Source organism: Balaenoptera physalus (assembly GCF_965194825.1).
Source record: "Balaenoptera physalus genome assembly, chromosome: 18".
NCBI classification, from domain to species: domain Eukaryota; kingdom Metazoa; phylum Chordata; class Mammalia; order Artiodactyla; family Balaenopteridae; genus Balaenoptera; species Balaenoptera physalus.
The window spans coordinates 34314553-34326948 of NC_138899.1; the positions used below are offsets into that span (position 1 = coordinate 34314553).

The 12396-nt window shown below is 36.7% G+C and overlaps 1 protein-coding gene across 3 annotated transcripts in view; it reads left to right on the forward strand.

The window, feature by feature from the left end:
* Window positions 1–12396, forward strand: part of DACH1 (dachshund family transcription factor 1) — a 410071-nt gene that overhangs the window by 217753 nt on the left and 179922 nt on the right. For all 3 annotated transcript variants that reach the window (XM_082434858.1, XM_082434856.1, XM_082434857.1), the window contains exon 3: window positions 2786–2947. In XM_082434858.1, the coding sequence (XP_082290984.1) occupies window positions 2786–2947 (162 nt within the window). The remainder of the gene's footprint in view (window positions 1–2785; window positions 2948–12396) is intronic.

Genomic DNA, 12396 nt, shown 5'->3' on the forward strand with positions numbered 1-12396 from the left:
GTCAGGATCCTGAGCCTGCTTCCCCTAGAACATCATATTTAAGCCTCACATGACAGATGCAAGGACAGATCTGGGGCAGGGAACTGGAGAGATTTTCTAGAAAGTCTGAACAGCATGTGCAAAGTCTGGCTTGAAAGAGGAAATGTAGTCCACTAGAGGAGGTGAAAGACCCCTATATGTCTGGAGCACACAGAGCAAAGGAGACCTGGGGGAAAGATAATGCTACACAGATAAGCAGGGGACTGAGCACACAGGGCCCTGACAGACACATGAAGCACCCACCTTAATCCTCAGAGCGGGCATCGAATGCCAGGATTAGATTTTTGTTTTCATAAGGTTATGTTGACCGCAGTATGAATCATAAGAGATTGGAGGTAGGGAAAGTAGAAGCTGTTAAGAAATAATTACAAGACTCCAGGGAACAAAAAGTGGCAGCTTGCACTAGGGGAAGCCAGGGGAGATGGAGAAGATTGGCTGAGTGTGAAAGCTATTAAAGAATTAAATTTGAGAACCCATCAAACAGTTAGGTGAGTTAGTGAAACTAAAATCAGCAACTGTTGCAAATGTCATAGCTTTCTTCTTGCCTTCATGAAACTGGACTGAAAATAGAATATTTCAAAAGTATTATGGTTATAGCATGTGTGTGTCACACACACATCTATCGGTTGGAATTTGTATTAGAAGTGTAAACCTAAGGGGGAAAAAACTGTCACATGGAAAAAGAGAAGAGTACCATAAATAAGATCAGATAAATAATAAAATTGTGAAAGGCATTTTTAAAAGTCAAGGGTTAATGCTGGCAGCTAAGGAGAAGCAGGATACTTCTAGCTGAGGGGGGCTGCAGACAGCCCACTGTATCCTGCTTGAGTCATAGCTAGGACTGGTCTTGACTTGCTGAAGTAAAAACTGGAACACAAGCCCTGCCTAGTTTTTACTAAACATTATGTGGCATTCTTCACATAGTTTATCTTAGTTAATCCTTCTATTATCTCTTTGTGAATAGGATGACTTTACAGATGAAGAAACCATACTTAAGAAGATTTTATAGCTTGTGTAAGGCCATATCAAGCACAGTTATGTTTCATGCTACTGAGCTTGATTCAGATCTATCCAATAATAACAATCATATCTCAAGTTGTAGTTTTTTCTTTCTTATTTGAATACTATGGAACAAGATTTACCTGCCTCATAAATCAAAGATAAGGACCCTAGATGTGTCATAAATTGGATATGGGACAACACCAGGCAATGAAGGGAAAGGACAATTTGGATGTTCGCATTGGTGACAAGGCGAAACTGAGGAAGAGAGATTTTCTGGGAAACACAAAGAGAATTTTAAGAGAACAGGAAAGAAAATCTTCTGAAACATCTTTGAAGGAAATGAGTAACTGGGGAGAAAATTCAATCATAGGAAGATGAGAGAATCAGTTCAAGTTGGGACTTAAAAGGCAATAAGTGTTCAGTCGAGACCCAGATGAATTCTTTGAGTTCAGATCAGTGCCTTTTTAGGGGCAGTTACCAGTTTGTCATGCAAAGAGTCAGTCTGAAGGTCTTGTTGCGTTGGGGTGAAAGTTGTCAAGGTATCTTTGGTCTGATCTGAAGGAAAGGTGAGGTCTTCTCCTAACCTCAAAAAAAAAAAAAAAAAAAGCAGAGGTTTCTAGGGAAAAAGACCTTCTTCTAATTCCTGAGGCTGCAACTTATTTGCTGTAGTAACTAGAAGTGATGATTAGTGGGGAGGAAAAGGAGGAGAGAGGTTTCAGTCTCAAATCCACCAGCTGCGAGTGGAAATAAATCACACAGATAAATTCAAAGCAGGCTGAAGCGCTGTAGCCAGAAATTCTGAAGCAGCATAGCAAAAGGAGTATGAGGGTGTGGGCGGGTGTGTGTGTATATCCTCTCATAGACTGTCAGAGTTTTAGAGTTAGGAGAGATCATTCACACGTTTCAGTGTCTTTCGTTTTGCAGATGAAGGATGTCGGATGAAGTGAATTGACTCGGTAAAAGTTCACACGTTTAAGGAAAACAAATCGCTCCCCTGCTCCAGAACCTGTGCTGGTTACCTAGAGCCTGTACCTAAAGCCAGGTCTTCGCTTTCTGATCTTCCGTATCTGGCCTCAAACTGTTTTTTCGAATCTCATGATCACTCCCACCTCCCGTTTTCTGGATGAACAGAGACAAACTGTTCTGGAGACGTTGTGGCATAGTGGTTCGAAAGGTCAACTCTGGGACTAGAATACTGACAAGTGGGGGAAGTGAGTCACAGGCCTAGGCTGTTCCAGACAAAGGCAATGGCAATTGCAAAAGCACGGGCTTGAAGAGGCAGGGCACGTGTGGGTGCTGGGGCCACGTTCAGCATAGGGGGAGTATGGCGTGAGAATAGGGAAACTTCGGGTGATTAGGTAGGTTTCCCATTCTAGTGAAAAGCTTTGTGAGTTAAGCTAAGCAGTTCAGATTCCCCCCACCTGTAGGCAGCTGTAGAGGATTTGGAGCCAGGAATGACATGTTCAGATGGGTTTGTTTGAGGGCGAATTCTGGCTGCATTTCTACTACTCTCCTTCTGTGTACGAATCATGCTTTTGCTAATATTGAATATGGGAGTTCGGAGAGTGCTCTGTGATATCAACATAGTTTCACTGGTTAGCTGGGAATGAATAGATGCTATCAGAGTGCTGCATAAAGGAATCAGATACTTCAATATGTTTGTATATGTGTTCTGTAAAGCACGTGGAGTCTTACGTGAAAAATCAGAATTTGAATTACCTCATTTTTAATTTATTCTTTGAAGGTTTGACAGCAGCAGCTGCAGCAGCTGCCGCTGCTACCAATGCAGCGATCGCCGAAGCAATGAAGGTGAAAAAAATCAAATTAGAAGCTATGAGCAACTATCATGCCAGTAGTAACCAACATGGAGCAGATTCTGAAAATGGGGACATGAATTCAAGTGTCGGTAAGTTTTATGTTCACTGAAACTTACTGTGATCATTTTGCTACTCAATGACTTTCTTTTCCAGAACAAAATTATTGGCTACCCGTTCAAGAAGTTGGCCCCTTTAGCTTTGAAAATAGTGTACATTTTGAAGAAACCACTTAGCCTAACAACACACACTCTAAATAAATAATTAGCAACATTATTTTTAAATGTAGGAATTAACTTTATGTCTGCAACCTCTACTGTAAGAATTCAGTTAACATCTTTCATAATACAAATAAGTTCTAATAGTCAGAATTCTAAAATATTGATTATAGGTAAGATGACAGAAGAATATTTACAAACAAAACCACACACTAGCTTTTTTATTCTTAATGCATTGGTTATCAAATAAGAAATGTGCCTTAGCAGCAAAACATATAAACTTAATCTTTTCATGTATTGCCAAGAATAAGAATTATGCTGATAATTAATTCTTTCTGTATACATCCATTATCAGTTTCTCTTATTTAAAAAATGCCACTTTAATGTCTTAATTTGATCTTTTTCTTTCTTGAGGTATGGAGGGATGGAAAGTTAACCATTACTATTTAAACCAAAAAGGAACAGCTTTCTCTTTGCAGAATTAATTTGGGTAATTTGTTTTGTCAAACACAACTTCAAATGAGGGTTAAATTTTTATTGATGATATCTTTAGCATCTGTGTGTTTGTGACATAAAACTTTTTTTTTTCTGCCACTGCACTGTATTATTTCCCTTTAAAATGTAGAAATCATGCTCAAAATATAATTGAGCAAGAGAAATTTGGATGCTACAAGATGTACACAAGACTATATCCAACATACATGTTCATGAGGGACACAATAATATTTGGCAGTTCAATTAGATTTTCTTTTCTATGCAACATTTTATCAGATTATTTCTTTAGATAATCAGCAGCTCCCTACTTTCAGTCCATTGACCTACAGGTAGGGGGCGTGTATGAAGGAATACTGTGGACTTCAGTGATAGTCATTTGCACAACTGTTCATGGAATCATGTGCTAGATATGAGTAACCTAGTAGGAAGTAATTTTAAAACACATACACGAAACACAAAATACCACCACTTCAGTGATGCCAAAGAGCAGCTTCCAACGTAAAAAGGGGAAAAATAGAACTTTTCAACAGAACTAGACAAGAGAAATAGAAAAGGAGAGGCGTTAATGGCTTTGACTTGAGAGTATGATAAAGAAGGAGGTAGCAATTCTTAGAAGGATAAAAAGATGTGGAAGAAAGCCAAAGACATGGCTCAAAATCTGAAAAGAACTAAGGGAAGTGCCAGCGTTCGCATTTGCAGTGCTTCTGTTGAGAAGATGGAGGGCGGTGGATGGTTTAGGGCATAGTTTACACACATCAATTTAAGCTTTTAAAAGTTAAAAACGATATTGAAGTAAAATGAAAGAATTGTAATTCTCTTTTTAGAACTATTGACTACATATTATTTTAAAATACTAGTCTTTTACTTTGCCCAATAAAATAGAGCAAAATTGGACACTTTTGAAAACAAGGAATTGGCCACTCTAAACTATAGTTGTGATTCCAAAGCATAATTTGGAGTGTTTTCAAAATTTTAGGAGAGTAAGCCTTGAATGCAGGCTGTTGTTGATAGCTGGTGTTGTGAGGAGGGATCTTTAAGTTAGGCAATTTAATAACACTTGAACAAAATATATTAAAACACTCTACCTCTGTCAAATTTCCTGAGCAGCAGAACAGAAGCTGGCTTTGGAGAAACCAACAGGCATAAGATAAAGAGACCATAGCTCATAATTAGGCATTGGCATACACTTAATATTTGATATTATGGAATAATACTTGCCCTCTGACCAAATTGTGCTTATCATAATTATTTGGATAGCTAGGCTCTCATAATGACTTAAACTAAGAAACAATTTAAATTTGCTTTTGCCTTTTAGTTGGAAGAAATCACTTTTCTTCCATTAAGGTATTCACTTGCTGGTTTATATTGCTTTTTTTTTTTTTTTTTTGACACCCATCATCCAATTTGAACCAGAAACGGAAATTTATTTGAATTTTCCTAGAGGGTCTTAATATTTTGAGATTGTGTTAACATTAGTGTCATTGCTAGTCCCTAAAGCTCATGGATCATGTATGGTAGAGATCTGTAGCTGATTTGAGGGGAAATGTTATCCATTGTCATGTTTATTCTATTCTCACATACTGCTGTCCTCTAAGAATTTGTGATTTATTACCCTTCCTGAGCACACCCCCTGTCCCCTTCTTCTTTACCTAGAGATCAGGGAAAGAGAGTTTAGGGGAGGGATGGGGTAGAGTGAGGGAAGGTACAGGGCAATGGTGGGGATGGGAGGTTGAGCTTGCTTAGATCACGGCAATTTTGAGCAATTGCTTTAAATGGGCTCCAGTCTTCTCTGGTTCTGAGGATAGTGCCTGCCTCTTGGTAAGTGTTCAATAACTACTTGCTCCGTGACTTTGGAAAGTTATGTGAACCTTCTGAGCCTCGCATTCCACATCTGAAAAATAACATAGAAAATAGTATCTGCATCATGAGAAGGAAAGGAAATCATATTTGACAAGCGCTTATCATTTTGTTCATTACCGTGTCTGTTTATCACATTTTTTTGGTCATGCATAACATTAGTCATGTGGGTATTGCTTTTGCTATTGTTATTATTTCTCCCAACTTACCCTCCTGAAAATCACCTTCTTCCTCTTTTTACAGCCACCGACTGCTTCCTCCTCTGTTTTCCTATTCTCTCTACTAGGTATTACTTGTTAAGCTGCAGGCCTGTGAGGAAATTTGGGGGCAGCTGTTACGTCATTTGGATTTTGTTGTATGTTTGATTTTAGCTTATTCTAGGAACACAAAAATAATCCTAACACAGCCTCAGCACTCAAGGGGCGTACACTCCTATGGGTGGGGTGGCTAAGTAAGCAGACAGTCATAACAGGATGCGGTGGATCCCCCAGAAACATCAGCTAGCACGAGGTGCTTAGGAAGTGGTATTGAAACCTATGAATTCCAGTAGGAATCCCAAGAATCTCAGAAGCCTTATATTTCAGAATACAAATGTACTGCTCTCACGAATCTATCACTTGGCCCTTGGAAGTAGCGAAACCCCTCAGAGAGGTGCTACTTAAATGATGTATTGTTACTACTCAGCCCTGCCCAAATCCAGTGACATTTCTGAAGTCGATTCAGGGTTCTCTTTTCCCTTATACTCATCTGGCTCACGCGTTATTTAAACGTTTCAGCCTTCTCTATGTAGAAACACTGTTTCCCCCGCCCCACTTCCTCACCCCTTGGTTGTAAGTAAACCCTTAGTGCCGCTAGAAAATAGATTTTTTTTCTTTGCTTGGTTTCATTTCATTTGGCTTGGTGAGGTGTAGGAATATTCTTAGTATAGATGACCCTCTCTAGTTCTTAATATGAATTGTAAAAATTAGCCAGAAAAAAAGGTGTTTGAAGAAACCTATGACACGGACAAATAATTATTTTATATCCCAATTTTACGTGGTAACCTTGAGCTCGCATCTTTCCAACAGAATGATCACTTTAGGAAGAAGTGAGGACTTCAGGATAGATCCGAGTGAGGCATCAGCAGGCTGAGTGAAATATATGGCTGTGTCGCCATTCTCCCTCATCCACAATCAATTGGATTCTTTTAGTTTAATATTTACTTGCTAAGATGAGATGCTAGTCTGCATGGTGATAAACAGCCTGCTCCTGGCATCTGAAGGTGACCTGTCAGTTCATATGGACAAATCTCCTGCTTACTGAAATGTACAAAATAAATCATTAAAGCAGGCAGGTGCTCATTCCCAGATTTAAATCACCATAGATTTATGATTTGAATTAATGCTTCATTTGGCCATAGAAATAGATGCTGAGACAAATGATATGCACTGGTTGGGGTTTCCATACTGTAGCCATCCTGATATTGATTACTGAGATGTCTTTGCAATCTCTTGTTTATATCAAGTACTATCTTGTGACAGGTTGGCTGATATGAGCTACATTGCAGATAAGAAGGAAAAATGTCCTGGATTCTTTTTAGTGGCAACGCTATCCACAACATACAGGCCAGATAAATTGCTATTTTTTTGCTTTAAGGACTGATCTACATAACCAGCTTAAAAAATGCTGCTTGGAAATTGGGACTGGGATATTGGAAAGGCAGAATTTAAAACCGGTGAACTCAAGGTCAATTTCATAGTCTCTATAGCTATGTTTTATCTGCTTATCTTCTTTTTTTTGGCATCATGCACAGTCTTGAGGGTACTAAATTAATCACAATCGATTTAATCTAAATAAAGGAAACTTAATTTTACTTCTAGTTTTTAACTGCTATATAAATATTGACATAGTGAGCATCTCTTAGTAGTTTCTCTGTTATTTAAATACTTGCTAAAGCTAATATCTTACTCCCTGAACTAATGACAACAAAGGAAACGACTCTTTAAAGATAAATACATTAAATATTATTCCCAAGTGCAAGAGTTTGTGGACTATAATTTACCAAGAGGCAGGAAAAGACTGCATTTTTACTTCTCTTAACATTTTATTTAAGGAAAACACTATGTACACAGTTTAAAGAATACTCAGAGGATTTAAGAGGGACCTTTGCCACAAGCTAATATCTGACTCATAGAACTGGTAAACAGCTATCAACAATAGTAGATTGCTTGCTTAGTAGGAAATGAGTTCATATCTATTCAAAATGTGATCTCAAAACAGATGTCCCAAGAAAATCTTATTGTTTAAACTATAGTCATAACCCCCGAACTGCTGTTATTTCTTTAAGGAAGTGAAGTAATCTTAAGACTTCAGAATTTCTCTCTCTGAACACCATGGAAAGTAGGCAAGAATACCCTAATGCAGTGATCCACAAACTTGAACACGTTTCATATGCCTGAAATGTAGGAATCTTTTGCATTTTTTCAAACTTGCAATAGTTACAAAGATATAGGAGTTTCAAGTAAAAACAAGAGCTTGAGTTTGGGATTAAACAGCTGTGTTCTTCAATGGTATTCCTTTCTCCTTACCTCTGTCCATCAACCAACAAAACAAAACAATGAAAAAAAAAAAAAACAAGCCAGGCAGATAGGGAGAAAATTATCTTCCCTGGCTGACCATCCCCTTATCTTTTCTTTTTTTTTTAACCATTCCTAAAGAAATAAAATAGTTTACATTGCAGTCATTTCCTTTCTTCTATCTCATGTGTCTATTTGGAAGGAAAAATTAATTTTATGATTTCAGGAAAAAGTCTTGGAGACCTTGAGAAAGCAAATAAAAGGAAACTGAGAACACAGGCCGCCAAGCAGAGCTCTGTAGTTGCACATTGGATTCTCTGCTTTGGCAATGTTAATGAACCTCAAATCCTTCCTATAATTAGATGAGGGAATTGCTTATATTTTCAAACAGATGATGCTGCTATAATGAAACGATTGACAGGGAATTTAAGAGTGTCTACAGTAGTCATTTGGTTTCTGTTATTAAAAAAAAAGTTTAAAAAGAAGATTGGCTTTAGACATAGGTCCTGAGAGAGGTAGTAATTTACATAGCATGCTATGACAGGTGTCTTTGTATAGGAAGGAAGTAAAATGGAAGACTAGAGAAATGATGGGCAGATATAGCAATTTTTTGGGGAGGGGGCGTCCTATGCTTATTCTGTGTAGGTTCTTTAAAAGGGGCCGAGACTCAAGAGATGGATCCGGATTGAGTGCACAGCTGTAACTGCTGATGAGCTAATTGCTCCTTATCTCTCAGCCCCATTCATCTTCATTTTTTACCAATTACTGAGAATTATCTGTGTTCTCAGTTGGATATGAGAGTTAATCCTTTTTGGTTAAGCTGGCAGTACTGTGAGCAGATTCCAAATCGGAGGGTGAAAAAGCCAAAGCAAGCTTGCTCTAAAAATGTCTCCAGTTCAATTACAGTATCACTGATTCATAAGAAATTTGCCATTGTTTAACAGATTAAATGTGGAATTTTTTTTTTAACTTTCTTAATGTTTCTTTGCCTAACAATGATTGTTAAGATCCTTCTTCCTGTCTGATGAGTAAAATTTAACAATATTAACAGCCAGCGTCTTGTAAACATGGAAACACACAAGACTACCCTAAAAGGCCAAAAAAATTCTGACACATGAAATGAGAAGCATTTTAGAACTGATAGCTTTCAATTTATATGTAAACACTTTTAATCTATGCCTTTGCTCTCTGTGGCTTCTCATATGGTGAGGAAAGTATGCCCAAACATAAACCTTTTCACAAATGTCACATTAGTGGAATTTTAATGGAAGGACCACATAAGCATCTCCTAAAAGTGTAGGAACTGCCATGGTTTGTAATTCAGTTGATGGTGAATAAGCCATATGGTTCACATCATTTCCTATGCAAAAGATGTCTTCATATCCTGACATTTCACACAAAATTGCTTATTCCAGCAATGAAAAACTAAAAAGTAATAAGCTACTCTTTCATACTTTTCAATGCATTCTTAAATATTTAATATTTCTGGCATTTCTTCTTCATTAAATATTTTAAATAAGGTAATCTAATGTGAAAATATAAAGAATAAATAGCTAATTTAAGACAGAATTATCATTTGAATAACTTGTAGTATGATCAAACAAGTCCTTCTAGATGCTTCCAAAAGCTGAGATCGGGGAGCAGAGAGCAAAATATGTCAGAAGATTCAGCTTCTAGTAATAACACTGCTAATAAATAACTTAGCTAGTTAGGTCTCTTAATTTCTCAGATTTCTTATTTAATAAATAAGGAGCTTGATGCCCAGTTAACCCCTTGGTTCTAAAACTCTTTGATTTTTGAAATGAGTAGAAGATAAAAGGCAAGAAGTTATTCTATGCAGTGATTTCTAAAATGAAATACAAAACTGAAACAACCTAAATGTTCGAAACATGCCATCATTATGTATATCGTAACACATCATTTCACAGATTATGTAACCATTACATATGACAGATAATGGTGGAAAATATTTATTTTGAATATAAGAAAAAAAGAGGCACATGTGGTAATAACTGGTCATTTTATTAACCTCTTTTTCATGATTTTCTAGAAAGTGCTTGGCATCATTTTGCATTTTTTCTCATAACATATTTTTGAACTTTATTGTGCATATAAAAGAATAAAAACATTAGTGATCATAACTGGGGACTATGGAAAAAATACATTTCCATATTACAAAGAATACTTTTCTCATTTAAAAATATTTGAGCATGTATTTCTGAATCCACTCCTATAAGTAAATAAAATCATTAGAGTATGAACAATAACATATACTAGTTTTCTGTATGAATTATTAAATGTATTGTATGGTGTAGATAAGCAGAATGCAGAGAATATTTCCACTTTTTCTGTAGTGTCTGTTTCATTTTCATAAAAAATTTTTAATCTATATGGACAGTTGGAGAGCATAAGTAGAAAATATTAACCCAATGTTTTCCTTTTGGTTTTAGTATTGCTTACTCCAACTAATGACAGGATAATGAAGTAAACTGATAATATAAGCATTTCATACTAAGAAATATAAATTAAATGATTTTATCTGATGCTGTATCCTTGTGTAATCATAGAACATAAGGATATGTAACATATATCCAATTGGATATGCTATATGGTAGACTCCATCACATTCTAGGAGATTGAATGCATTTATTACAGCCTTCAGTTTTCATTGAGGAAAGCCCTAAATATGATCGTCAACCTACATCAGCCTGCTGTAATGTTTATAGGAACTTCAAAGTAACGTATAGTGGGAGCAAACGTCTCAGTTTAAAATAACCCCAGGCCTTATTCCATCCTTTTAAGATCAGATAACTCTTATTTTTTTCATTATTATGATCCTCCATTATTTTATCTTATATTTTAACTTCATATGATTGATGACATATGATTAAAATAAACCTTCAACTTTGTGTTCTGTAAATTATAATGTTTGATGATATAAATCTTCAAATATCTCATGATGACCTAGCATTAGAGAACATATTCTTTGAGCTGTTACTAAGGGTGTTGTTCATGGTTTAACATTTTGTGAGCATGAGCACGCAAGTTTCTAACTCTGAGCCCAATGCCTGTCATCAGACTTAGCATTTCACATTTAAATGACTGTGATTCCTCTCTGCACTGTCCAAATATTCCAAAAGTACAACGCCATTTGTATGAACCATGGCATGTCCAATTGAATACAAAATACAATAACTTAGTGATAATAAGTAAATAATATAGTAGTCGACATGAATGTCTAAAAATGTCAATTCACTTATGATGAAATAATGTGGCATACATCATCTTGCAGGCTCTTAGTACCCCCCTCCCCCAAATGAACCTGGATCATTTGGAAGAATGGAAAAATAGAGGATTTAAATATGGTTTTCTTTAACAGCAGGTCATAATGGAAACACAGACCCTTCCATTCAGTGCTGAGAGAATTACCAGTTTGATAATGATTAGGAATGTTGTTATTAAAACAGTATGTGCAGTTCATTTTCAACAGTTTTGAATTAGAGTCTGCACTAATGAAACGGATACGGTTTCCTTCACAAAGGGCAGATCTGTTAGTTAATATCGCTGCAGCAGTGCCTCGCAGACCATGCCTTTAGCTCTATTTGTATTTCACAGCATGATAAGCAAAGAGTGTTGATTTTCAAGGATCCTGCTGATGAAAGGTAATGGCATTATTACATCTTTATCTCAAAAGCAGAACTGAGTGGTAAATGATTTTTTTTCTCTGTTGCACAAAAGATTTCTTGGTTAGAAAGCCTTTTTTATTTCTTTACATCGTTTTCGTCTTGGAAATGATATGTTATTATTTAATGTCTGCACAGCAAGCTTGAAAGCACCTAATAGCGAATGGATTGGAAGTGAAGTACCTCCTGCTCACAGATATGGACCTTCTCAGTCACACGCTGTACCAGCTGTCATCCCAGCCATACTGCTGTGATTTAATTAGTCTGTTTATGTCCTTTCTAATAATATTTCCATCTCTATGAAAGGGCAAATGCGACAGGGACTTTTTCCCTTTCTGGTTCTGCAGACTGAAGAATGTGGCCTACATCTGATATGTGAGGACACGGGATTGAATCACCATTCCTGTCACTTCAAGCTGTTGATAAATTGTTCAGCCAAGAAGCGTACTTACTTCCTTGGGGTCATTTGTAGGCAGGGAGTAATAATCTGCATAGGGACAAAGAAGAGAGGATATTTGTGTATATGTGAGCGTGTGTGTAGCCAGTCATGTATGTATGTATGCATGTGTACACACACGCTTATGCAAATACATATATATGTGCATGGGGGTATTCTAAAGTTAAAACAATTTATAAGACCGTGTGAACCCTGCATTTTTATCAATGCCGTGCGTGTCTTTAGGGCACATATTTAAGTCTTTTTCATAAATTGATTTCATACAAAATTACAACA